Source organism: Phoca vitulina, unplaced genomic scaffold, assembly GCF_004348235.1.
Source record: "Phoca vitulina isolate PV1807 unplaced genomic scaffold, GSC_HSeal_1.0 scaffold77, whole genome shotgun sequence".
NCBI classification, from domain to species: domain Eukaryota; kingdom Metazoa; phylum Chordata; class Mammalia; order Carnivora; family Phocidae; genus Phoca; species Phoca vitulina.
The window spans coordinates 1386248-1414147 of record NW_022589780.1 but is presented as its reverse complement, the minus strand read 5'-3'; the positions used below and the strand labels follow the sequence as shown (position 1 = coordinate 1414147).

General features: G+C 43.1%; 2 protein-coding genes across 3 annotated transcripts; one reads left to right on the top strand and one right to left on the bottom strand.

Annotated features, from left to right (window-relative positions):
• On the top strand, window positions 1-27867 carry IGBP1 (immunoglobulin binding protein 1). Of its 2 annotated transcripts, none has more exons than XM_032393854.1 (6): window positions 1-681; window positions 1044-1334; window positions 10703-10898; window positions 12499-12578; window positions 13299-13411; window positions 27391-27867. In XM_032393854.1, exons 1-6 carry the CDS (start codon window positions 491-493, stop codon window positions 27537-27539), a joined length of 1020 nt encoding a protein of 339 aa, XP_032249745.1. In that variant the 5' UTR covers window positions 1-490; the 3' UTR covers window positions 27540-27867. The 2 variants fall into 2 exon arrangements, with proteins under 2 accessions (XP_032249745.1, XP_032249744.1); XM_032393853.1 differs by having other exon boundaries at window positions 9-681; window positions 27388-27867.
• LOC116625366 (microtubule-associated protein RP/EB family member 1-like) lies at window positions 17931-21067 on the bottom strand. The gene is made up of 2 exons (XM_032393855.1): window positions 19454-21067; window positions 17931-19396 (listed from the first exon to the last, which is right to left on the bottom strand). The coding sequence occupies exon 1, from the start codon at window positions 20678-20680 to the stop codon at window positions 19748-19750; it is 933 nt and encodes a 310-aa protein (XP_032249746.1). The 5' UTR covers window positions 20681-21067; the 3' UTR covers window positions 17931-19396; window positions 19454-19747.
• Window positions 27868-27900: the final 33 nt, after the last annotated feature.

Genomic DNA, 27900 nt, shown 5'->3' with positions numbered 1-27900 from the left:
GGGACCGCAGCCGGGGAGGGGCGTGGCGGCTGGGAGCCTGTGGCGGCCCCGGCCCCTCAAGCGAGGGGGCGCCTCGCGAGCTAAGGCGCGCGCCTGGCCGGCTCCCTCGGCGTGCCCGCGCCCGCTCCGAATTCAAGCTGGTCCGGCCGGGGGCTAAGCTCAGAGCCCACGGAACTTCCCAGCCCGGCGTCGGCGACGAGGAGCGACCCGCAATAAAACAGCACGCAGGGCTGTGCCTGCATGCTCGCTTGCTTGCAGCGGATGCCTACTACTTGCGACAGGCAGCAGCCTGCAAAACTGAGTCTGTGGAATCGGTTGCCAGGGTCGGCGACCAGCGGCTTCCGGAAGTCCTTTGCCGCTTTGGTAACAATGGAGCGACGGGACCAATACGGCGCTCCTTCCGGTTTCGTTCCCGCTCGCCGCGCTCTTCTTTACCAAGTTTGCCTTTGACCCCGGAAGTGAGGTCTTCCGCCTTCCTCCCTCCCCCAAGATGGCAACAGCTGAAGACGAGTTACTGCTGCCGCGGCTCCCCGAGCTGTTCGAAACCAGCAAACAGCTTCTAGACGACGTGGAAGTAGCGACTGAACCCACCGGTTCCCGAGCGATCCAGGAAAAGGTGGTCAAGGGACTAGACCTCCTTAAGAAGGCTGCCGAAATGTTATCGCAGCTCGAATTGTTCAGGTAATGGGGGACAGGGTACTAACGGTTGAGAATGGAGGTAATAATGGTTACCAGGGGTGGAGCCATTGAGCCTGGGTGGAGGAGACCCTTTCAGAAGGCCTAGGAACCTTTTATTCCTACCTCCCACTGCGATCTTATGTACATTGTTTACATTCTCCACCTGCCTTCGAGATGGTTGATATCCCACGTCTGTGCTCCCTAGTGTTGGCTGTTTGCATAGGCACTGGGTGTGAGCGGCCAGCCACTTTCATTCCTCCCGCCTTCTCCCTCCACACACCCACCTCAGCCCTCCCCTCCCCTCCCCCAGGAAGCAAGGGCGAATGCCCGTCCAGGCTTCACAGCCTCCTTTTTGCTCTTTCCAGCCGAAATGAAGATTTGGAAGAGATTGCTTCCACCGACCTGAAGTACCTGATGGTGCCAGCATTTCAAGGAGCGCTCACCATGAAACAAGTCAACCCCAGCAAGCGTCTAGATCATTTGCAGTGGGCTCGAGAACACTTTTTAAACTACTTAATTCAGTGCCAGTACTATCATGTGGCAGAGTTTGAGCTGCCCAAAGCCAAGAACAACTCAACTGATAACACTGCTAGTTCCTCCATGGCCTATCCTAGCCTCGCTGATATGGCATCTCAAAGACAGGCTAAAATAGAGAGGTGGGTCAATAGCTATAATTTGAGGACTGCCCAATGGCAGTGCTGTTGGGGCGGGGGGCATGTTTTGGGGGGCGGGGAGGGGAACAGTGGTGTCTGTCACTCTTTTGGTTCCTATTGAGCATTAGGACCTGATGAGAGTCAACTCTCTTGAGTTTTTCAAGAAGCCCCTGCTTTTGTTGAGACGGTCATACCTAACCTTCAGACCCCTGCTACCCTGTGGTTGCCAACAACAGAATGTAGGTTAGCATAGTGTCTCCCCGTTTTTTCCCACATCACAGCATAGCATTATTCATATGTACAGTGGGGTAGATATCTCAGAACGGCACGACATCTTGTAGCTATAATCCATTGATCATCCCCTGAGTGAGAAGTTTTGTTCAAACAGAGTAATGGATCAGGTGTGTAACATCCTGAACTAATCTTAGTCCTAGCACAGCTCCATCGTGTGACCTTGAACAAGTTGCTTACTCTCAGTCTTAAAAAAACATGGAATGAGTGCTCACAGTGTCTAGGAGCTACTGTAGGCACTGGAGATACAAACTGAGTGGGGGAGCTCAAATAAGTATGGGTGGTCTCCACCTTGGAGGAGGATATAGTCTGGTGAGGAAAAGAGGTATAGAAGCAAAGTAGCAATATAAAATGATATGATAGAGAAATGCACGGGTACTGTGAGAGCAGACAGAAAGGAAACCTGACCAAAGAGGGAGCAGGAGAGAGGAGAAGGCTCCCTGGAATAGATGGCTCCCGTGGCGAGTTGTTTAAGGATGAATAGGAATATTATTTGGAGGAAGAGGAAAGGAGGGCATTAGCCAGCAGAGCTAGTAGTGTTAGTGAAGCCACAGGGGCATTGAAGAGCACAGTGCTGGGGTGGGGAAACAAGCGATTAGATGATGCTGGAACATGAAGGGGGGTGGGTGGAGAAGGGGAAGGAATGATGCTGAAGAATGTTGTGGGGTCCGGACCAAGGAGAGCTTGGGATGTGAGGAAGGTGAAGGAACAGCCCTCCTGCTAAGAACTTGGGGAGGGATTTGAATCCCAGTTCCACCATTTAATCGCTCTCACTTTGGGTAAGTTGCTTAATCTCTTGGTGCCTTAATTTCCCCGGCTGTAAAAATTGGATAATAATAGGTCTTTCTTCATAAAGTAGTTTTGAAGATGAAAAAAGAAATACGCAAAAAGCACTTAGCACAGTGGCGGATGCAGTAAGTACTCAAAGTCAGCTATTGTTCTGTCTTCGCTGCTGACTACAGGTTGTGGAGGCAGAGGCCTGGGTTTGAGACCCAGCTTTACGTATAAGCCAGTGGACTTTGGGCAACTCATTTAGCCTCTCTGAGCCTCAGGATTCCTCGTGTGAAATCACGTGCAAGTAATAAGGGTACCTGTCTTGTAGGATTAAGAAACATAAAAAAGAGCACATAAAACAGCACAGCATCTGGCGCATAGTTAATACTATATGAATGTCATTTACTAGTAGGCCATGCTAAAGAACCTAAACTTTGGTTGGTGACTGGGTTCCACTGGAGGTTTTTGGTTTTGGGGTTTTGTAAAGAGAAGCGTTGTCATGTTTGCATTTTGACTAGCGCACAGTGACAGCAGTTAGGAAGCAGTGTGACGGAGTTAGGTCACAAGTGATGAGGCCTCACTACGGCAATGGCAGAAGAGATGAGGGGGATATATTTATTTAGAAGGGTTGAATCTGCAGAAAACCTGGTGATCAGTTAGTTCTGGGAGGTGGGGTAGACGGAGGCAACAAGGAAGATGTCCATGTGTCTGTCATAGGCGCATGGCTTGTGGAACTCATTAAGATGGGGAATAGAAGAGGAAGAACAAATCGGGATAGGAGAGCATATGAATTCAGTATTGAGCCATGTTGCATTTAAGGTGTCCAGGAGTCATCCACGTAGATGGATCTGGTAGTGTGTGGCTCAGGGGAGAGGTCTGGGCTAAAGAGCCGAAAATCGATTCATTCATATGGCAAATATGTATTGAGCCTTTCTTGTGGGCCAGGAACTGTTCTAAGTAATGGAGAACCAGATGAAATCCATGCCCTCATGAAGCTTTTATTTTGGTGGAGGAGACAGACAATAAGCTGGTAAATAATAATGGAATTTCAGGTGGTAATGGTCTGTAAAAGAATAATGAAGTATGGTTCAGGGTTAGTTTGTGACAGTGAATAATTTTTGAGGAAATGGGATAGGGTGATAGGAAGTGGAATTCAGCATCCTGTCTTTTGTAAGAAGATGGGAGCAGCCCACTGGCGTGTAACAGGTAGTTTAAACAGTGAGTTTGGTATCCAGATAATTATAGTACACCCCAAAAGAGGACTGTAAATGCCATAGAGATACAGGGTTGTAGAGAAAGACCAGGGAGTGAGCAGGAGGGATGAGGACGAGGTTTCAGCATGTAATGCATGTGAGATGAGCCTTGAATTGTGCTTAAAAACAGAAATCACAGATTTTCCTGAATGTAAAAGTAATAATAGTCATTGTAGAAAGTTGGAAAAACAGTATTTTTTTAATTAAAAAGGCCTCAGTCCTAGCACTCGGAGATGATCTTTGTTAACCTCCTGGTGTATTTCCTTCCAGATACATAGTTATTATAGTTAATAAGTTGGGAATAATACTGTATATATATAGTTTTTTTATCCTTTTCAAACCTAACATTATATTGTGAACATTTCCCCATGTCTCTTGAAACCATGCTATTTAATGGTTGCATAATTTTCCATCCCATAGTTGTACCATCATTATTCAGACTAATCTTTTACTGTCAAATACTTAGACTATGTATAGGTTGGGGTCTTCTTTTATTTGTTTTTGTTTTTGCTCTTCTAAGTAGTATTATGAACAGACATCTTTAACTGCATCTGTCACTGTTTCCGTAGGATAGATTTCTAGAAGGACCAGTGACTAGATCAAAGGGTTTGAATATTTTAAGACTCTTGATGGTAGCAACATTGCTATCCACAACAACAGAGTTTTAGAATATATCCCACTGCCCTGGTCTTAGATGTTAACACTTAGAAAAGCCAATTGGGAAAACCAAAAAAGGTATCTCATTGTTTTTATTTGCATTTCTTTGGCTAGAAAGCTTGGTCTTTGAACATTTTTTTTTTAAATGTCTGCCAGACAAGATAATAGTGTTATCTTTATGCTAATGGATCCCACATTTACATCACTAGCCCAGACCTTTCCTGACCCTCAGACTCATCCTTCCAACACCCTGCATGGATGTTTCACAGACGTCTCAAACTTAACATGGCCTAAATTGAACCCTTGGCTTTTTAACCCCCAGTGTGCCCCCACACCCAGGTCTTCACCATCTCAGTGAGTGGCACCACCATTCACCAAGGTGTTTAAGCCGGAAGCTAGGAGTCAGCCTCGGTTCCTCCCTTCTGACTCTCCACATCCGGTCCACCAGCAAGGCCTGCCAGTTCTAGCTACAGAATGAATCTGATGTCCTGTTTCTCTGGACCTCCACTGTCCTACCTCAGTGTGGGCCACTAGCACTTCACCTGGGAGAGCCAGACCACCAACTCCAAGGCCCTGCACAATCTGGCACCTGCTTCTCTTCAGTCTTACCTTGTTCACTAGATTCTAGCCACAGTTGCCTTCTTTCAGTCCTTTGTACAGACGCAGCTCCCTCCTTCTACAGTCTTGGTACATGTTCTCTTTGCATGAAGTGCTCTTCATTTTTCTGTCTTCCTGGGCTTTGTCTCTCTCCTCTCCTGGAATGTATACTCCTTGAGGGCAGGAGCTGTTTCTGTCTTGTTCACTGTGGTATGCCTAGCACAGGGCCTGGCACATAGGAGGTGCTTGAGAATCATTTATTGTTGACAAGCAGGAGGAATAACGCGCCACAGCCCACGGCAGGGTAACTTGAGGTATGTACAGGGCATGCAGAGGAGTCGTTTGGCAGAAGCAGAGAGTACTATGGTCAGAGGTCTGCAGAAGGAGGTGATGTGTGTAGAATCCTGAAAGGGAAGAGAGAGGCAGAAAGACAAATTACCATGTCATAATAGTACTTCAGCTGGGAAAAGAGATAAAAATGAAGTGACAGCTGTCAAAGATATTGCTTTTGCAAGAAGCATTGATATGATTAGAAAACGCATTGTTGAGATCCTTTATGATTTTCTGTAAGTCCTTCCTCCTCCCCCACGTCACGACTTTACGTACTGAGGCCATCCTACATAAAGCACCTAAATGGTATATCCTCTCTCAAAACCCATTTCTTTTTTGGGGGGGGGGATCATTTTGTTAAGCACCATACATTACATCGTTAGTGTTTGATGTAGTGTTCCATGATTCATTGTTTGCATATAACACCCAGTGCTCCATGCAGAACGTGCCCTCCTTAATACCCATCACCAGGCTAACCCATCCCCCCGACCCCCTCCCCTCTAGAACCCTCAGTTTGTTTTTCAGAGTCCATAGTCTCTCATGGTTCGTCTCCCCCTCCGATTTCCCTCCCTTCATTCTTCCCCTCCTGCTATCTTCTTCCTTTTTTTTTTTTTTTTTAACATACAATGTACTATTTGTTTCAGGGGTACAGGTCTGTGATTCATCAGTCTTACACAATTCACAGCGCTCACCATAGCACATACCCTCCCCAATGTCTATCACCCAGCCACCCCATCCCTCCCACCCCCCACCACTCCAGCAACCCTGAGTTTGTTTCCTGAGATTAAGAATTCTTCATATCAGTGAGGTCATATGATACATGTCTTTCTCTGATTGACTTATTTCGCTCAGCATAATACCCTCCAGTTCCATCCACGTCGTTGCAAATGGCAAGGTCTCATTCCTTTTGATGGCTGCATAATACTCCATTGTATATATATACACCACCTCTTCTTTATCCATTCATCTGTCGATGGACATCTTCTTCACATATCCTCTCTACTCTGATTCCCATCTATGAGAGCGTGAGTGTGTTGGAGTAACTGCACCTCCATTCTTGTGACAGAAACAGAGAAGTAGAAGCTGGGTAAGCAATGAGTCTGGTGTTCTACTTACTGAACTTAGATTCTGAAGTCACAATTGGGTACATATCCATAGACAGATGGAAATGTAACTAAAACTTAGGAGACTGTTGGCTAGTGCTAAATCTTTAGGAGCTTTGGTGGATATGGATTGCTGAGGAAAAATATGTAGAGAAAAAAAAGCCAAGGATAAAATCTTGGGGCAAGTTAAGGGAGAAGAAAGAGGAAGGAAAGAGCAATCAGAGGTCAGAGACTCAACAAGGTGCTTATAAAAGCCTGGAGAAGAGAGACAGCAAATGTCTTGTACTCTTTGAAATTTCTCCCTGTCAAGCCCTCTCCAAGATACGGTAGCACTTAGTTTGTGTTACTTATCACAGTGTAACTGTCATTCTCTAGACTAAAGGTCAGAGACCTGGACTCATTGCATCTTTAGTATCCTAATTGTATCATTGTATCTTGGGACCCAGCCCAGTAAGTGGATCATGGTAGGTACTTGAAGCATCTTGGGAGGACCAGGTAGTGTTCATCAGAAAAATGGAAGCAATATGGTGTTGCACATAAAGCCTGGACTTTGCAGTCAGATGGACCTGGAGTGGCCAATCCTGTTTCCTCCACTTAATAGATATGGGGCATCGCCTAGCCCTTCCTGGCCTCCTTCTTCCCATCCCCTGACAGTATCTGCATTCTGTTGCTGCGTATGAAGTACTTTCATGTGTATTGTTCCATTTGATCCTCTTAACCCCAGGAAGCAGATCTTCTTATCTCTATTTTAGACCTAAGGAAATGGGTTATGAGAATTTTACTTCTCCAAAGTTACACACCTCACAAGCGTCCAGGCTAGGATTTAAACTCGGGTCTTCAAATTCCCAGTTCTCTCCACTATAGCACAGAAAAGAGAAGAGTGGTCATTTGAAAGGATAGAACATGGATTGAGGGAAGGTGTTCTCTAGGATAGGGGAAAGGCACCAGTAGAGTGAAAAGTTGTAACTGCTTGCTGATGGCCCGATGATTGACAGAGTGAGGCCTGGCAAGATGTGGGTAGGGACAGGATCGATAGCAAAAGTGGAATGGTAAAGACCTTGCCCTGGTAAAGACAGCGTTAGCTCCTTAAAGACGAGGAAGGGTGAAACTACAGAGATTTTAAGGTAAAGAGGGACATTGAATTCTCTTGTCGGTTGGCCATCTGGTGAGTGTGATGGTGGCGTGGAATCCACAAAAGATGAACAGAAGGAGAGCTGAGCACGAGTGACCGACCGCTCGGCCAAAGTTTGATCATTTGAATCTGTTGTTGACTCATTTGACACAAATTTATAATTCGTTAGCTCTCTGCAGCAGCTTGAGAACAGAAAAAGGGAATGGGGAAAGTTGTCCAGAGTCAGAAGGGTGACAGGCGTTGGGGATTCTTTTTTTTTTTTTTTTTTAAAGATTTTATTTATTTGACAGAGAGAGACACAGCGAGAGAGGAAACACAAGCAGGGGGAGTGGGAGAGGGAGAAGCAGGCTTCCCGCGGAGCAGGGAGCCCGATGCGGGGCTCGATCCCAGGACCCTGGGATCATGACCCGAGCTGAAGGCAGACGCCCAACGACTGAGCTACCCAGGCGCCCCGGCGTTGGGGATTCTAAGGTGGTAGGGAGTGTTTTCATGTAATGGCTCACCATGGGAAATCGAGAACAGTAATGAAAGGTCTAGGACAGTGGTTTTCAATCTGTTCCTTGGAGCTCTAAGAATCCACCCCAATGCCTGGGTAGGGGCGATGTTGGGAGCCCTCTGATTTAACCAAGGTGGATTTTGACCTGTTTATTACTTATGGGAGTTCCAAATAAGTTCTCATTAAGAAGAAAGGGTTCTTCGGCTAAGACCAAAAGGTTTAAAAAACACTGGCCTAAAAAAAAGCAGGAGTGGAGGAGCTAAAGTTTCAAAGATGACAGGAGCGAGGAAGTGAAGAAGCAGTCCATGAATGGGGTTAGACCGCAAGCGTGCAGAGAATGGGAAAGGAAGCACAAGAACCTTATTCAAAGGACCGGTAGACTGACCCAGAATTTACCTTGGATTTTATACACTCTAAGGCCCTGGTAGGGTTTCTTTCCTGCTGTAGGTACAGCCAGGAAAGAGGGCTGGGATAGGAGTGGGACCAGAATTAAACGTTCTCAAGTGATATCTATAATACCATTTGTGAGCTAGGAGTTTATCTTTGTGGTGTTTTGCTCAGAGGCTACTGATGATGGTGTTGTGACGGTTATTTGTAACACCATATAAACTGTTTCACGTGTTGGGTCAAAGGATCAGAAGAGCCTAAAAAGTTGGTATAATAAAGAATGTCTCCAGAGCAGTGGTTCTTGACTTTTCATGGGTCATAGACCTTGTTGGTAATCTGATAAAAACTACAGACCTCTCCCAGGCCAAAAAAAAAGTAGAATTCTGCATAAAATTTCAGGGAATTCAAGGCCCCCCTCCCCCCAGACTCTATCCGTGGACCTCAGGTTAAGAACTCCAGATTCGGGGGCGCCTGGGTGGCTCAGCCGGATAAGCGTCTGCCTTCGGCTCAGGTCATGATCCCGGGGTTCTGGGTTCGAGCATCACGTCGGGCTCCCTGCTCGGCGGGGAGTCTGCCTCTCCCTCTCCCTCTGCCTGCAGCTCCCTCTCCCTCTGCCTGCAGCTCCCCCTGCTTGTGCTCTCTGTCAAATAAATAAATAAAATCTTAAAAACAAAAAAAAAAACTCCAGATTCCGGTGAACACCTGCAGAGGAGCATCTGATTCTGGAGATCTAGAGTGGGGTTCCAGTCATAGGTATTTCAAAAGACTTCTCTTGGAAATTGTGGAACTTTTCCTTGACTCCTCTCTCTCTCTCTCAAGCCCTTACATCCAATACATCTGTTTTATATTTTAAATACATCCACATCTCCCCACCTCCCTATTTCAAGTCACTGTCTCTCATCTAGATTGTAGCAGTATCCTCTTAATTGATTTCTCCGCTTCCATCCTTGCCTCCCTCCCCCCCCACAGTCTGCACTCCACACAACAGCCAGAGTGGCCCATATAAAAAAAGTTTTCATGTCACTCTATTCATATCAAGTATTCTATTCAAAAGCTTCCAGTGGCTTTCCTGTCTCAAAATATCATGGTATTTGATATTTGGGGTCTTACAGCCTACAGGGTTCTACAAATTGTATCCCTGGCTACCTCTCTTACCTCATTTACTGTCATTCTTCTTCGCTCCATGCCAGCCACACTGTCCTACTTTCTATTTCTCAAACACTTCAAGCCAAGCTCTCTCCCACTCCAGGACCATCACATTTCTTTTTTTCCCCCGAGAACCCTCTTTCAGATATTGGCATGGCTTGCTTCCTGATTGAAGTCTTTGCTCCAACGTCGCCTCCTCCTGATCACCTTGTATATAATAGCACTTCTGCTTCTGTGCCATCATTCTGTCCACTTTACCTTGCTTTTTGCTTCTTCATGGCACTTATCACCACCCGATTCATCGTCTCTTTTTGTTAGTTTCCACTAGAACGAGAGCTTCAGGAGAGCAAGGACTTTCTTGTGTACACCGCTGTGTGTCCAGCACTGAGAACAGTGCCTGTCCCATAATAGGTACTTAGTAAATACTTTTCAAATGAATGAATGCATCCTGGAAAAGGCAGGCAGGATGGTTGTGAGTCTTTATATTGGGATGAGTCAGGGGACACCTGGCTGGCTCGGTCAGTAGAGCATGTGACTCTTGATCTCAGGGTCATGAGTTCAAGCCCCATGTTGGGTGTAAAGCTTACTTTAAAAAAAATATGATCGTACAAATAAAAGCACGTAGTATATAGCACCTTGTCCTTGAGAAAAATACGATAAAAGAGAGTGTTTCCTTGATTCAAACAATATGATTCCCTTAGTAAAAGGATGAGCCAGAAGAGCTAAGATTGTTTTGCCCAGAAGAGAAGAAGAGATGACCACTTTTTTTAGGCTATTTCCCAAGGAATCCATGTGTCGGTGGCAGGTAAACAACCCCTAAGATTCTGTGACTCTTTGAAGTGGCAGTTCCCCAATGGACATTGATACTAAGTATCCAACTTAGTAAGGGTTGGCATACTAAAATTATTGCAGGACTCCCCTCTCTACAGATGATGGGAGGAGTTGCTCAGATCAGGTTACTTCTGTATTTTTCTGGCTTCAGAAGGTATTTCACAGCCCCAGCTGATCCCTTCCTTGCCTTGGCACTCTTGAGGACTTGCAGCCTTGGTGATGAGTTCGGGGGTATAGAATCTGTATTTTTGCCAAAATGGAAACCGGCATACTTACCGCCTGGTCACTTGGCAAAGGTAAACTCTTATTGTGGCCTCTTTGAAGGAATACCTCTTTATTTTTAACTTCATGGGCAATGCTTTTCTGTGGAACAGATACAAGCAGAAGAAGGAATTGGAGCATAGGTTGTCTGCACTGAAATCTGCTGTGGAAAGTGGTCAAGCAGATGATGAGCGTGTTCGTGAATATTACCTCCTTCACCTTCGAAGGTGGATTGGTATCAGCTTGGAAGAGATTGAGAGCATTGACCAGGAGATGAAGATCCTGAGAGAAAAAGACTCCTCAACAGAGGTAAGCCTGGTCGCTGCCTATCATATAGCTCAAGAAGCTACTGTCAAGAGATTGGAATGTTCTACAGGAGAACGATCGAATTAAAATCCTTTTTAAGTCTCCCTAAAATCATTGTCCTCATTAAGCTTAGTGGAGGACGGCTGAAGGTTCACTAGGGTAGCCTTCTCTCTAGCTTGCAGTAGTGTTCCCCAGTGCTCTCTGACCTGTAACACACTTCTAGCCATGTGTAATTTTGTGACCTAAATTGGTTTGGGCTGTGAGACGTCCTAAGTGCTGAAGGAATGCATAGGAAGGTGGGCCTTTAAAATCTGTGCTTGACTATAATAACCAAAGGAGAAAGAGGAAAGGGATGGGAATGGAGAGGGAAAGTGGCACTGGAGGAGGGAGAGAACAGAGTAGAAAGAAGAAGATAAAAGGAACGATCGGGAATATATTTAGGTTGGGAGGAGGAATCCGAATTTAACCTTACACAGTGATGCACTCTCACACCCTTAGATCCCCCAAGTATGAGACACAGAAGGACTTTTCCATACACAAAATGTTGGGTATACTGATAAAGAAAACCTGGTGTGACACAGCTTTGGCTGTCTTTGAAAATCATCACCCTGTTTTGGAGCTGCTGCTTCAGAAGATTAGGCTCTGCTGCCACTTACTTTTTGGTTCAGGATACAAACATGGATTGAGTTGAATTTATCAGCTTGCCACAGGCATTTATTTAAGTCCTCAGAGAGACCTCTTCCTAATTTGATTTGTACTAATTAGCCCAGGAGCTTAGGCCTCCGGGTAACATCAACCTCGCTCCTCCTGTTAAAGGATCCAAGAATAAGCAATTAGTATTCTAAGGCCATAAGGCCCCTAGAGCATATCTAGGTGAATGGCTTTCGGGCATTTTGAGGCTGGACTCTTCTGGGTCCTCCCCTGCCCTGTTCGTTGTTGTTGTTGTTTAATGCTCTCTTATTTGGTATGGGGATTGGCTCTGGAAGTGATGAACCTACAACCAAGTGAACACCTTTTCTCTGATCATACTTTCGTTTCCTCATGCCCCTGGATAGCCAAGGTTCCTTCAAACATTTCTATACACCACTATATGAAAACTAACAACACATTCTTTCCCCCTTGCCTTTAGGAACACCCTCTTCTAAAAACCTAGATGGGTTCTTGACAATTAATTGCATAGTTACATCGGAAGGGGGTTTTAGAAGAAGGGTCTTAATGATTCTGCTTTAGCACTCAAGGCCAGGCTGAGGAAAGGGACTTCAGATTCAGCTCAAGGGATTTAGCTGGACCATGGAAAAAGCCTTTGGAATCTCCTTCTTTGGAGGGGAAGATTATAAAGCCAAGGAAATTTTTTACTTTTGGTGAGATGATTTCTGGGAGAGCTTTCTCCTCCTTTTCATTCAGCAGGGTACTCTGGCCTCCTCAGGAGAGCTCAACAGCCTCTGCCATTACTATTCTGCTGCTATCTCTGAGAGACTGAGAGATAGGGAGCAGGCAAAGTTTGAATCCAGGGCTTTTCAAGCACCTGAAAACTTAAGAGCCTTCATAATGGGGTAGGCAGAATGGCAAAAATGCACTTCTGATAACTTAATTTCCTTTCCAGGCATCAACTTCTCATTCACCTCGTCAGGACAGGCCTCCAATGAAACCCTTCGTTCTCACTCGGAATGTGGCCCAAGCCAAGTAGGTAGTACTAAAAAGTGGGTTGCCTTTGTAGGCCCCCTGCTTTTATGGCTCAATTGCAGTGCATGAGTAATGGACAGAATGGGCATTGTTAAAAGGCCACGTCCTCTCCTGTGATGGCTGTTCTTTCATCAGAGGGATGTTATCTCTAATACTTTCTATATGTCTCTTTTCATCAGACATTTCTCTCACAAACTCAAGCTTAAGAATAGGCCCAAAAGAAAACCAACAAAAATAAATAAATCAGAAAGAGGAAAGGAATCTAATGGAGAATTGCCTACTTCAGTTGTTTCCCATTATTGCCTTCAGCAACAATCCTCAGAAGGACATATTTGCCTACTTAGGATTTAATTCTGAGTTCTTGAGATGCTTTTCCATAGGGTGGCAGGAAAGTCTCCTTCCTCTGTGTACCTTTTAGACCCACCAACTATAAAGACCCCTTCCACGTTGTCATCACTGCTTTGTGGGACATTGGCCTCTGGGATTGCCTTCTGGGTGATGATCCTGAGCTATTTATCTTCTCATGAAAGCTCTTGGCTTTAATGCACCTTCCTGGATGCCTCTTTTTACATATCCTCACAGGAGTTTACACAACTCCTCAGAAGATACCTGGGCAGGGGAACAAGGATGAAACAGAGACAGGTTTTGTCACTAAAGAGAAGAGGCTTTTTAGTAGTGCTATTTATGTTTAGTGTTCTAAATGTAATGTGATTCTTGCAGAGTATTTGGAGCTGGTTATCCAAGTCTGGCATCTATGACGGTGAATGACTGGTACGATCAGCATCGGAAATACGGAGCATTACCAGATCAGGGCATAGCCAAGACACCACCAGGTATGAAGGGGTAGGAGGAAAGTAGTTATATTCTTGGTTCCTTGCTCACTAGCATTAAATTCCGACCAAGTACTGTTACCCTTTAGGAGCGGAAGTAATCTGGACAAAGATTCTAGGCGGTATTTCCTTTTTTTTTTTTTTAAGATTTTATTTATTTATTCATAAGAGACAGAGAGAGAGAGAGGCAGAGGGAGAAGCAGGCTCCCCGCTGAGCAGGGAGCCTGATGCGGGACTCGATCCCAGGACCCTGGGATCATGACCTGAGCCGAAGGCAGACGCTTAACCATCTGAGCCACCCAGGTGCCCTAGCCGGTATTTCTTGTTTTATTTATTGTTAAGATAAATAGCAGATGATTCTGGGAGGATGGAAGCAGCGGCTGCATGATTTTGGAATCCTTCCAGATGTCCTGCTTAGCAGACTAAGCAGCTAGATACAAAAAGCCAAAGTCCCATGGAGGGCAGTTCCACTTCTGGTAATGGCAGAGTAGGTTGTACCAAGGCCAATCCCTCCCACAGATAACAGTTACAAACTGAAGAAATTAAAACAACTACCCAAAGGAACTAGAGAATGACCAAGAGCAGACACAGGCTGGAGGGCAGTCAACACTTAGAAGAAGGGAATGGTTGGAATTTCTTGAGGGCAGGGTCTTTGACTTAACTGTATTCTTGGTGCCCAACTTGGCAATTAGATCATGGTATATACTTGGAGGCATCTTTGGAAGGAAAAGGTGGAGAGGGTGGCCATTATGAAGATGGAAGCAATATGGTATATTAGAAAAAGGATAGACAGACCTGGGGTAACCAATTATTCCTGCCACTTAATAGATAGGACATCATCTAGCCCCTCTGAGCCTCTGTTTCCTTATCTTGTGTATTATCGCATTTGATCCTCTTAACAGCCCTGTGAAGCAAGCATTCTTATCCCCATATTAGGATGAGGAAATGGTGTCTGAGAACTGACTTACACAAAGTCAACAAAGCTAGAAAGTGGCCAGGCTAGAATTTGAATTCGGGTCTTAAAATTCCCAATTCCAGGGCTATTTCCACTCTAGCACAGAGAAGAGAAGAGTGGTCATTTGGAAGGGTTGCCTGTTTCTTACAGCTTTTCACCCATTGGGAATCTGCAGTCATGGTGATGTGGGGGTAGGTGAAACTTAGAAACATACAGTCTTACTGGTTAAGAAATGAGAGAAATGAGACGATATCCCATAAAGGAGAGAACCACGGAAGAGGAGCCCTGATTCTCTATATACACCTCGCCTAAATCTCAGGCTGACACCTAAGCTGTGCGTGCCCGGGATGGACTCCAAGCATCCTAGCTAGGGCTAAAATAAGTGAATGGAGGATTCAGCTGCTGCCCAATGCAGAGGAAAGAGAATTTGGAATTTTGGTTCTAGACGAATGAACTGCCTGCTAAAATGAAAAATCAGTACTCTTTAGAGGAAAGAAACAGAATTCAGAGTCTCTACAACATAAAATTCACAAAGTCTGGGGTTTAATCCTAAACCACTATACATATGGGGGAAAGAAAAATAGGAAAACGTGACTTAGACACTCAAGAGGAAAAGCAGTCAGTGGAGACCAACACTAGATGATGCAGATGTTGAAATTCACAGACAAGGACTTTAAAGCAGCTTATTTGCATGCTCAAGGGTAGAGGGGAAAATATGCCTGTAATGAATGCAAAGAAATCTCAGGAGGTAATGTGTAATATAATTTCATATTTACAAACATACCTGCTACCCCGAGGCAAGTATTATTTTAGTCCATGTGGACTGTTGACCCCTCTTGAGATTACAACATACACATTCCTAAATCATTGTGGGTAGACTTACAAGTATCTTAACTTGTTTCTGGACATGTAACGTGTTTATAAACCTTAATTTTTAGCAACAATTAGAAAACACCTCCTATTAAAAACACTTCACAAGTTCTACTTAGTGTCAGCCATTGCTGGCAGTCTGTCACTAGAGAATCCAGCAATATCTGGTATGTTACAAGCTCTCAAGAGAGCCTGAACTTCAAAAAGTTGTATCTGATGGATGTAAATTTGCCTCCTAGTTCACTTTGAGTTAGGAGCTAGAACTGTGAACCTAACTTTGTCTTATTGGTGGGTAATAACTGAAAATAAAGATTTTATTTTCTTGCTCAAAAAAAGAAACAAGGAAAAAAGAGGAATAGCAGCAGCAAAGTAGGAAGTATACATAAAAAATTCTGAAACTGAAAAATACAATATCTCAAGTTTGGAAACCCATTAGATGAGCTTAATAGCAAGTTGGCAGTGGCAGAAGAAAGTGTCATTTAACTCAAAGATAGACCAGTACCAATTAGACAGTCTGAAAAACAAAAAATTGGAAAACAGTGAAACAGAGCCTCTGTGACCTGTGGAATAAGGTAAGAAGTTCTATCATATGTACAATTGAAATACCAGTAGGAAAAGAGAGAGAGAAAGAGAAGGGGCCAGGAAAAAAAATTGAAGAAATGATGGCTGAAATGTTCCCTAAATCAGTGAAACACAAATTTGCAGATTCAGAATAATCAAGCCCCAAGCAAGTTAAATGCAAAGAAAACCACGCATAGGCACATCGTAGTCAAACTGCTGAAAACCAAAGAAAAAGAAAATCTTGAAAGCAGCCAGGGATAAAGTACACATTACACTTAGAAGAACAGTGATATGAGTTGTTTCTGACTTCCCATTAGAAACAGTGGGAGCCAGAGACAGTGGAACAACATCTCATAAGTGTTGGGGGAGGGGAGAAGACCTGTCACCCCAGACTTTTATACCCAGTGAAAATATCCATTAAAAAAATGAAGGCATAATTAAGACATTTTCAGATAAAGCTGAAGGAATTCTTCACCAGGAAACTGGCATTACAAGAAATTCTGAAGGAAGTTCCTTAGGCTGAGGGAATGAACTACGTATAGCTTCTTCAGGCAAAAATTATAATATCGTCCCGTGGGGATTATACTGTATGTAGATGTAATACATATGACAGCCATAGCAAAAACGTGGACTAGATGGAACCATTTTTGGGGAGCTTCTCTTGTTTTATGGAAAGTGGTACGGAATATCTATTGCTGTGTAACAAATTACTCCAAGATGTTGCAACTTAATAAACATTTATTGTCACATATTTTCTGAGGGTGAGGAATCCAGGATCAACTTCACTGGGTGATTCTGGCTTAGGAGCTCTTAAGGTCGCAGTCAAGCTGTCAGCTGGGGCAGCAGTCTTCTGACAGCTTGACTGAGGCTGGAGGATCTGCTTCCAGCTCATTGGCTCATTCATGTGGCTATTGGCAGGAGGCCTCCCCTTGTGGATCCCTCAATGGGGTCGCTCACAGCTAGGAGCTTCCTTTCACCCAGAGTGAATGATCTGAGTGAGAATGATCAGGATAGAAGCCCCAGTATCTTTTATAATCTAGCATTGGAAGTAACATCCTGACTTCTGCCATATTCTGTTGGTCACATAGTATGGGAGGGGACTCCATAAAAGCATGACTACCAGGAGGCTGAGATAGTTGGGGTCCATCTTTGAGGCTGCCTCCCACATGGTTCAATATTAACTCTTAAGTAGACTGGAAAGTTAGGAAGGAATATTGTATTACCTAGAGCAACCACTTAAAAAATAATGCATCAAGGGGTGCCTGGGTGGCTCAGTCGGTTGAGTGTCCAACTCTTGATTTCAGCTCAGGTCATGATTTCAGGATCATGAGATCAAGGCCTGTGTCAGGCTCATGTCCTCTGCTTGGGGTCCTCCCTCTCCCTCTGCCCCTCCCCCTGCTCACACTCCCTCCCCCCCCAATAAATAAATAAATAAATAAAATCTTTTTAAAAAATAATGCATCAAGAGAATAAGAAGACAAGCCACAGACTGGCAGAAAATATTTACCAAAGACACATCTGATAAAAGACTCTTATCCGAAACATACAAAGAATTCTTAAAACTCAACAATAAGGAAACAGACAGCCGCAATTGAAAAATAGGCAGAAGACCTGAATAGACACCTCACCCAGAGATCTACAGAGGGCAAATAAGCGTATGAAAAGAAGCTCAACATCACATGTCATTAGGGAATTGCAGATTAAAACAACAGTGATACCACTACGCCCATGTAAGAATGGCCAGAATGCCAAACACCGACAACACCAACTGCTGGTATGGAAATGGAGCAACAGGGACTCTAATTCACTGCTGATCACGATGCCAAGTGATACAGCCACTTTGGAAGACAGTTTCTTACAAAACTAAACATTCTCTTACCATACAATCCAGCAGTCCTGCTCCTTGATGTTTACCCAAATGAGTTGAAAACTGAGGTCTACACAAAATCCTGCACACGGGTGGTTATGGCAGCTTTATTCATAATTGCCAAAACTTGAAGCAACCAAGATGTCCTCAGTAGGTTGAATGGATAAAGTGTGGTACGTCCAGACAATAGAATAGTATTCAATGCTAAAAAAAAAAAAGTATCAAGCCATAAAAAGACACGGAATAAAAAGACATGGAAAAACCTTAGATACAGATTATTAAGTGAAAGAAGCTGATCTGGGAAGCTACATGCTACATGATTCCAACTATAGGACTTTCTGGAAACGGCAAACCTGGAGAGACAGTAAACGGATCAGCGACTGCCAGGGGTTTAGAGGAGGAGGAGGGACAAATAGGTGGAGCACAGAGGATTTTTAGGGCAGTGAAACTGTTCTGTATGATGGTATAACAGCAGATACATGTCATTATATACATTTTTCCAAACCCACAGGATGTACACCACCAAGAAAGAATCCTGTTGTAAATTACTGTGGACTTGGGACAATACTGGTGTGTCAGTGTGGGTTCATTGATTGTAACAAATGTACCACTCTGGTACAGGATGTTGGAAGTGGGGGAAGCTATGCCTCTGTGAGGGCAGGGAGTATATGGCAACACTGTGTATATTCCATTCAGTCTTACTGTGAACCTAAAACTACTCTTAAAAAGTAAAGCCCGCTTTAAAAAGTAAGGCAAAGAGACAAAGCTTATAAAGTCAATAGAGAAAATAAAAGAAGAAAGCAAGCAAGAATGAATAGAGAGGCAAAAAACAAAACAAAACAAAACAGATGAGGTGAACAGAAAACCAATAGCAGCATGGCAGATCCCATTCCAGTCATATCAGTAATTATCCTAAATGTAAATGGAATAAACCTCCAAATTAGAAATCAGAGATTGATTTCAGGCTCAGCTGCATGCTGTCTGCAAGAGATGCATTTTAATTATAAAGGCACAGATTGGTTGAAAGTGAAAAGATGAAAAAGGATATACCATGCTGACAGTCAGCATAAGAAAGCTGTAGTAGCCAGAGGAACATCAGATAGACTTCAAGACAGAAGGTGTTACTGGATATAAACAAGGGCATTTCATACCAATAAAAGGAGCAGTTTATCTGGAAGAGCTAGCAGTGAGAAACATGTTTGTGTCTAATAAGCTTTTTTAAATTACATGAATTAAAAAGTGACAGACTTAAGTGGAGAAACAGGCAAATCTACAGTCATAGTTGGAGAGTGTAATACTTCTCTTGCTCTAATGGAAAGAATTACTAGACAGAAAATCAGTGAGGACGTAGATGATCTGGACAACACTAGCAGCAGCCACCTTAACCTGTTCTACATGTATGGGACAATATATCCAACAACCGCAAAATACACCTTTTTTCAAATGCACATGGCACATTCACCAAGAAAGACGATATTCTGGGCCATCAAAGAAGTCTCAGAAAGTTTCAGAGGTTGAAATCACACTAAATATGTTCTCTGACCCCAATGGACTTAAATTAGCAATCAGTAACGACATACCTAGGAAGTCTTCAAAATATATATATTTTTTTTTACTCTTAAGGCATTTATTTATTAAAACGTTCTCTGCCAAGATTTCACATTAGCTTAAAATTCAAATCAGTCTTTACATTTCTCTACTGAGGTTTCCACCTCAGAGTATCACATAAAAACACCTTCTCCATCTCTGTCAAATAAATAAAATTTAAAAAAAAAAAAAAACCAAAAAACACCTTCTCCAGCAATCAGTGTTACCAGCGTCCACACGGTGAGCCCCATGGTCAGCCTCTTTGTTCTCTAGGTGACCCAACTAGATGTTAATACTGCTCTGCTACAGGGTAAAAGCTCCTAACTCAAACTCATTGGAAAAGGGGTGAAACTTCTGCAAAGTGCACTTTAAGAAGAGGTACTGTTTGCTTGTGAAAAGAAACCAGTGAGTCCTCTAAGAATAATAAAAGGGGGTATTTTACAGTTAAGCACCTGATTTGGAGTGAAGAATTCGGATGTTGCTCTGCTGGTCCAGGCCATTAATACTCGTCTTGTTCCTCCTGTGGTCCCCCTTCATCAGGTATCACAAAGCCTTCATCTGTGGCATACAGAATGTCCACGATCCTCTGCAATACTGGGTTGTTTTCCCCTTCGTTCTCCTGGCAAATCAATTCAATGTTCCTTAGCTTTCCAAAGTGGAAATCTCTTTCTTTCTCCAAGTCTTCGACGGTAAGTTTCAATACATTGACCTGCTGCATCAATTCAGCTGCTTCGTCATCCCCGTTGCCCACACCAGGATTCTTTCGCACCACACCCGGGCCAGCCTTAGGGGTTGCAGTAGTTCTGTGTGTTGCAATGGGCCTCTGTGGAGCTGCACTGCTAGAGCTGAGAGGTTTCTTCGGTTTGTTCAGAGCTGGAGCAACAAGGGAGGGAGCCACTGCAGTTTCTTGACCTTGTCTGGCAGCTACGGGGTCATAGTCTTTTCCATCATAGTTTGCATCAAAAAACTTCTTGAACCACTGAACAAATTCAAAATTGTCCTGAAACTTTCCTTTTACTAATTTGTCCACAGGAATTATTTTGTCAACACCCATTCTCTTAAAACCTGCTTGTACTATTTTGAAGTTCTGGATGTATTCATGTTCTAGCTTAGCCTGGAATTTCACTTTCTTCAAGGCAATGGAGCCAGGGAACAGCATGTCCATAAACTGACAGTAGGCAGCCCCTGAGCACAACTGTTCGATCTTTGTCAGATTCAGCTGCAGAGACTCATTGATCCAGGCCAGCATGTCATGTCGACTTAGGTTATCACTGATGACTGATGTTGAATATACGTTCACTGCCATCTTCGGCTCTCGGCGGGACCGCGTCCATGGCCTGTGCCCGGCTTCGGTTCCGTCTTCGTCTTGTTCCCAAAATATTTTTAAATTAGACAGCATACTTCTAAACAACTCACAGGTCAAAAAAGACATCACAAAGAAAATGAGAAAATATTTTTAACTGAATGACAATGAAAATAGATTAAAATTTGGGGCGTACAACTAAAGCCGTGCTGACAGGGAAATGTGTAACTTTCAGTCCTTAATCTTAGGAAAAAGAGAAAGGTAGAGTTAATTACCTAAGGTTCTAGCTTAAGAAGTTGGGGAAAACAAAAACAGAATAAACCCAAAGTAAAGTGAAGAAGGGAAACAATAAAAGGTGTAGAGACTCTAGGGGTGTTGGTGGTAGTGATGCATGCAGGTCGCACGTAGGTGCGCCTTTGGGGCCTGGCAGCTGTGCTCCTAGGTTTATATCTAAGCGTAATGAGACCATACATCCACAGAAGGCTTGTACAAGAATGTCCATGGCAGCAGCATGTGTAGTACCCCAAGCTGGACCCTACTCAAATGCCTGTACATAATACAATGAATAAAGAAGTCTGGGTGTGTTCACATAATAAAATACTATTTAGCAATAAGGTTAAACTACCTCTGGTTCTTGAGCTATCTGTGGCACATAGAGCAGAAATTTTGCAGACGTAATTATGAGTGAGAAAAGCCAGACACACAAGAATATATACTATATGATTCCATTCGTATAAAGTGCACAGACAGGCAGAACTTGTACAGGCTGCTTAAAGGCCAGTATAGTGTTCACCCTTAGTGGGGCATCATGAATGGAAGTGGACCTGAGGGGGACTTCTGTGGAGTTAGTGTTTTGCGTCTGATCTGAGTACTGATTACATAGCTGTGTTCAGATGTGGAAATTCATCAAGCTGTGCTACGTTTGTGTATATGTCTACATGGATATTTCAGTAATAACACAAAAAGAAACTCATAGACAACGTTTTCTTTTTTTCTTTTTCTTTAAGATTTTATTTATTTATTTGAGAGAGAGAGAGCACAAGCAGGGGGAGAGGCAGGGGGAGAAGCAGGCTCCCTGCTGAGCAGGGAAGCCCAACTCGGGGCTGGATTGCAGAACCCCGGGATCATGACCTGAGCCGAAGGCAGACACTTAACTGACTGAGCCACCCGGGCACCCCTCCTGGGCAACATTTTCAACAAAGTAGGTGACAACGTATCCCCATGAACTTCAAAATAAAAACAGATAAGGGCAAGTCACTCGTAGCCACAAGGTCAACAAGTGGTTGGCATAGGTGTAGGAGAAAGCAGAAAGCGTTGACAGACGCACCTGAAAGACCTGACAAACAGCAGAATTCCAAAACAGCAAACAGGCATTCCCTCCACCGTGTGGCAGTCCAGTGTAAGGGCAGCAGTTGAAATGGGAGGGGTTTTGCCCTGCAATAAAAACTGGGTGAGTACAAGGGTCCTGTGGTCAGAGTCTGAAAGAGACGGAGAAGTCCAATCTTTAATGAACTCTTGAAAAAGACCCACCAGATCTTGCTTCCAGGAACAGGGTCCCACACTGAAGAGAAATTGCTAAGGATAGAATTGACATTGAGTAGAACAGGGACCATAAAGGAGGAGGAAAGGGGAGGTTCAGATAAAAGTGGACAAGAGGACCAGAGCCAAGAACTCCAGTGAAGCAAGTCATCATACTTCTTTAACAGACATAAAAACAGCAGAAGGGGAGCCTCTGAAGTTAGAAAAGCCGCCCTGAACCGTACTTTCTAAAAGTTCAGGAGAACTTATTACACGTAAGAATGAACAACAGATGGTGGTGCTGGTTGCACAGCTCTGAATATACTAAAACCGCTGAACTGTATACTTTAAATGGGTGAATTTTATGGTATGTGAAGTATGTCTCAATAATGCTGTGGAAAAATTGAACACAAAATTTATCAAGGTCACATCCCACACAAAATGATTATGAAGGGGTGGGGGGGAAGGGGGAATCGAAAGCATTCCAGAAGGACACACTCAAAAAACAACAAATCTAAAATATATATTGTTTTTATTTTTTATTTTATTTTATTATGTTAGTCACCATACAATATATACTGTTTTTAAAAATTGGATGAAGTTAATATGTTTACTGCTAAAAACTACATACTGTTTAAAAATTAATTGGTAGGCATTAAGAAAACTGTAAGACAGGGACAAACAATATAAAGCGGGATTCATAAAACACAGAAATGTGACAACTTGGGAGATAGAAGAATTATTTCGGAAGTGAAAGCTAAACCAGAAGAAAACAAGAATGGGTAAACATTACAGAAAATGCCTGGCTAAGGGAAAAGGGAAAATGTTTTAAATAAAAAAGCAATAAAGATAAACACAACTTGAGAAAAAGTGGCAAGTATTAAAGATAGCAAAGAAGATCTGACTTTTGGATAATAGGATTATCTACAGAAGAAAACCAAAGCAAGGAAAAAGAATAAATGCTAAAAACTAATGTTAAGGAAACTTTCCTGGAATTAAAAAAAAAAAAGAAAAAAAAAGATATACTTTGATAAAGCATACCATGTACCTGAGACCAACCACAAGACACACTGTCGTAAAATTACTAGACTTTAAAGAAGAAAAAAAAAAAATGTCTCAGACATTTCAGCAAAAACAGCAGATGATTTATAAAGGAAAGAAAACTAGATCACCCTCCAACTTTTGTGACACCAGTGCTTTATGCCAGAATAAAACGGAGTAACATATATTTAAGATACTCAAGGGGAGGAATGTGAGCCAAGGACATGATAGTAAAACTGTTAAGTATAAAAAGTACAGACATTTATCAACATACAGGAGCTCAGGAAATGTTGTCATGATCCCCTCCTAAGAAATTTGCTAGAGAATGAGCTTCAGACAACCAAAATGATGAGAAAGACATCAACTAAGGACTGGTGGCGAGCACTAGTCACTTGCAGAACTAAGACTAAAAGGGGGGTTAAAAGGGGAGAGAGTAGAGTATGTAGTGTTTATCTGCTCAGTGCTCAGGTAATGTAGATACAGTACAACTATTTTTAAAAATGGAGAATTGGGGAAAGCATATGCAAGAAAAAAAGAACTGTTCTCAGTAATTATATTGGTGGAAATGTTAGTGTTATTCCAACACTGTGTGTAATGTGAGATAATATAAGTGAGCAGTTAGGAGATATTCTAATTCTATCATCCTCTGTCCTTGAGAAGTAAGACTTTTAGTGTGGAAAAATACAGATGAAAAAAGTTTAAGTTAGAAATAAAACACCTGTAGTGCTGAATAGGAACTCATGAGAAATTGTATTGAAAAGTAAACACACACACACACACACACACACACACACACACACAGCTTGTGGTCTTGAAATACCATTCCCATTAGAAGAAACCAGGATATCTTAGAGAAATAGCTAATTCCAAGTCCAGGGCAGGAAAATAGACAAGATGAGCTGGGAACATCTTGTTATAAAGACAGGGAAGAAATTTTCAAAGATAACTAGGGTCATAGCAGTAGGACTCGGAAGCCAATTTGAAAATGTTTCCACTGGCCAGAGACAGTTTGGCTTCAAAAAGGGTGATTGTCAATAGCAACGAGCACTTCCAGAGCCCACATCTGGGTTTCTAATACCATTCTCTAACTTAAACAAAACAAAACAGGGTCCCTTAGGGAAATGGCTGCTTCTAGGCTGGGGCAGAGAATATACAAGATGAGCCTGAAGCATCTTTTAGTACTAGAAAACAAGCACTAAAAAAAAAAAAAAAAAATTAAGTCTGTTAATGGGGACACAGCCCAGCTGAAAGAACTCTTGCTGGCCCAAACTGGAAGAATTCTAGCAGGAAAATAACAGTATTGGATTACATTACAAAAAATCAAATAAATCTCCATGGGTCTATAGTGAAAGAAAGAAATGATCAAAGAAATAAATGGAGAAGAGACCAAGCTCCCCTACAGAAAAATTCTAAATAATTTGTGTATATATTCCCGTCTCAAGGACGTGGAGCATAACTCCTCCTTAAGTGTGGGCTGTTTAGTGACTTGCTTCCAAAGATGATAGTTTGGAATTGGGGGGGGGTGGGGGAAGTTAACTTCACAGTTGGGAATCTCACAAACACTGCCTTAGTCGGATGATCTAGGTTAACATCAGCAGTGAGAAGTGATGTTGACGGTGTGTAGCCTTAATTTGATGTGATAAGAAGGGCACTTCAACCTTTATGATACTCTCTTCCAAAACCCATAACCCCGGGTCTAATTACAAGAAAAACCATCAGGCAGCCCTAAATCAAGGGACATTCTGCAAAATACCTGCTGAGTACTCACCCAGACTGCCCAGGTCCTCAAAAACAAGGAATATCTGAGAAATTGTCACAGCCAAGAGGAGACTAAAGAGACAGAGGACCAGAATGTCCCATTCTGGATGGGATCCTGGAACCAAAAAGGATATTAGGTAAAACCTCAGGGAAAAAGTAGTATAAGATGCTAATAATAGGGGAAACCGGGTACAGACAGAAAGGAACTCCATACTACTAAAATTTTTCTATAAATTTAAAACTATTCTAAAATTTAAAAGCTTATTTTAAACATATTTTTTAGAAATCATTGCAGTTGATTAAAACCCATCAAATCCATGAGTCATAATTATATTTAAAAACAAAAATTGTTCAGTTTCAGAGGATAAGGAACCCATTGATTACCTTGACAAGTGGTAAAGTGAAAGAATCGAGCGTCAATATTGTCTTTTTTTTCCCTGGGTAACTACATAGTAGTAGATGAGGGGAAGCCTCTCTTTGGAAAAGCATTCTAGTTAATAAAAAAAGAAACGTTAAAATTAGGAGTATCAACTTTTTGAAACCCCCAGAAAATCAGTGAATCCAGGCATCAAGCATCATCAGCTGCTAACATCGCACCACGTGAGACACAGGTGTTACGCGCCCCCTGATGAGGGAACACGGCCCCTGCTAGAGTCATGCCAAAGGGATCAACCCTGAGTCACATCAGGCCTCTGTATCTACTTGCCAGTCGGCAGAAATACAGAAGACCCTGTCGGACTGCAGCACAACTATGCAGTCAGCAAGATCCAGATTTGGGGAAACTCAGCAGGTCAAATGCTCCAGTTTTCTTTGATAGATAACTTGTAAGGAAAGAAAGGGATGGGATTGGAGCCTGTAGATTAAGAAGATATCAAAATGGGATGCCTGGGTGGCTCAGTGGGTTAAGCGTCTGCCTTCGGCTCAGGCCATGATCCCGGGGTCCTGGGCTGGAGTCCTGTATCGGGCTCCCTGCTCAGCGGGGAATCTGCTTCTCCCTCTCCCGCTCCCCCTGCTTGTGTGCTCTCTCTCTCTGACAAATAAATAAATAAGATGTTTTAAAAAAAAAGATATCAAAATTTGTAAATGAGCAAGACTAACCTTAAAAACGTTATGCTAAGTGAAAAAAGTCAGAGCCAAAGACCATATATTGTTTGATCCCATTAATAGGAAATTTCCAGAATAGGCACGTCTGTAAGAGACAGAAGGTAGCTTGCTGGCAGCCAGGGGCTAGGGAGAGGGAAGAAATGGGAATCAACAGTACGTGGGCACAAGGGAGCTTTTGGGGGTAATGGAAATTGTTTTTCATTGGTGATGGTTTCACAACTCTGTACTAAAAAATCATTGAGTAAAAAAAGGTACAAATGGACATCTCTGGCGTCTAGGGATGCACTCTTGGGTCATAAAGCTATAATAAACTTCAGGAAGTTACTACTATAAAAGTTGGTATAGTGGTTACATTTTGGGAGGAGAAGGGGAGCAGTTCTCATTTGGAAGATGCTGCTGGAGAAGCCTTTGGGATAGGTACAGAAGCTCTATTTCTTGGCCCAGATGGAGACTACAAACGTCTAGCTTCCTTATAAAAACTTAAAAATTATACATATATATTTGTGTGTGTGTGTGTGTGGTTTCCAGTATCTTTTGTTTACAATAAAAATTGTTAAAAAAAAAACACAAAGCTTGTAAGCTGTTGGAAGAGATCAGATCCCCATTTGTTTCATTTTTTATCATAGTAATAAGTCTCTTTCTCATGGGCAAACTCAGGGTAGCCAGGAAATGCTCCTTTACGTCACAAAAGGAAAACGAAATTAATGCAAAAGAGGGAGGTGACAATTGGTTTAATTTCTTTTGGGTGTACACCGCATAACAAGCACCATTTGGACTTCAGACCTGTTCCAAACAAGTGTCAAATAGCACAGATACTCTTCTAGTAGGTTCAACTGCCCGGTGATTTACAATTTCTCTCTCTCTCTCTCTCTCTCTCTCTCTCTCTCTCTCTCTCTCTCTCTCACACACACACACACACACACGCACGCACAGAAATGTATAGCTGTAATAAAGGAGCTGGATGGAGGGGGAAAGTCAGCTGCAGTCCCTCCTTCCTGACATACCACAAATCATTAAATCATAAATATTTTTTGAGTCTTTTTGGCTTGCTGGGGTTCTGTTGGGCAGTTGGTGTTTTTGTTGTGTGTGGATGGCAGGGGCGGGGTGGGGGGGAAGGGGCGGTGTTTGGCCTTTTTAGCAAGACATCTTTCCCAAAATGGAATTCATTCTGCGAATTCAGCTTGTTTGTTTTTGCTTTCTTGTGAAGATCACTCGGAGCATCATCGTTCCTTAACTATTATTTAACAGGTCCTGTATTAAGTAACAGCAGTATTCTCGGCAACTCTGCTGGCTCTGGGGCAGGCAGCTAGCTGCCTTGCTTGTTCTCATTGTATGTGGTTGTGTTCAGAGTGGAGCCGAGGCCCCCTGACATTCCCTCAGTTTCTCACCCCTGCTTTCTCATTTTTCCACTGCAGCAGAGCTCAAAAGAAGTACTCAGCAACAGGAAGATCAGGAACAAAAGGAGGAGGATGAGGATGATGAACAAACACTGCGCAGAGCTCGGGAGTGGGATGACTGGAAGGACACCCATCCTAGGGGCTATGGCAACCGACAGAACATGGGTTAGTCTTCCCACAAGACGGGACTACAGGGGTCACATCTTCCCTGCCGAGGAAAGCGGTGCCGTCTTCCCCTCCCTGAGCTCCTGCTTCAGCTGTGTGCAACGAAGGCAAAGATGCTCAATCTCGCTTTGCATTCAATAAAGTGTCAAACAATTAAGCGTGTATTTGTACCCCAGGTAATCTTGTTTTGGCATTCTCCTCCTCCTCGTGGTGTATTCCAGTTTCTTAAGTGGAAAGAAAAAAGTACTGGGAAGTGGCTCTGTATAATCAGTGGCTGTATGAATTCTCTTAAAAAAAATAAATAAAAGTCCGTTCTGTTACGGAGCCTGTGCAGGAATTTGGGTATCAGCTGCTTTTTTTTGAGGG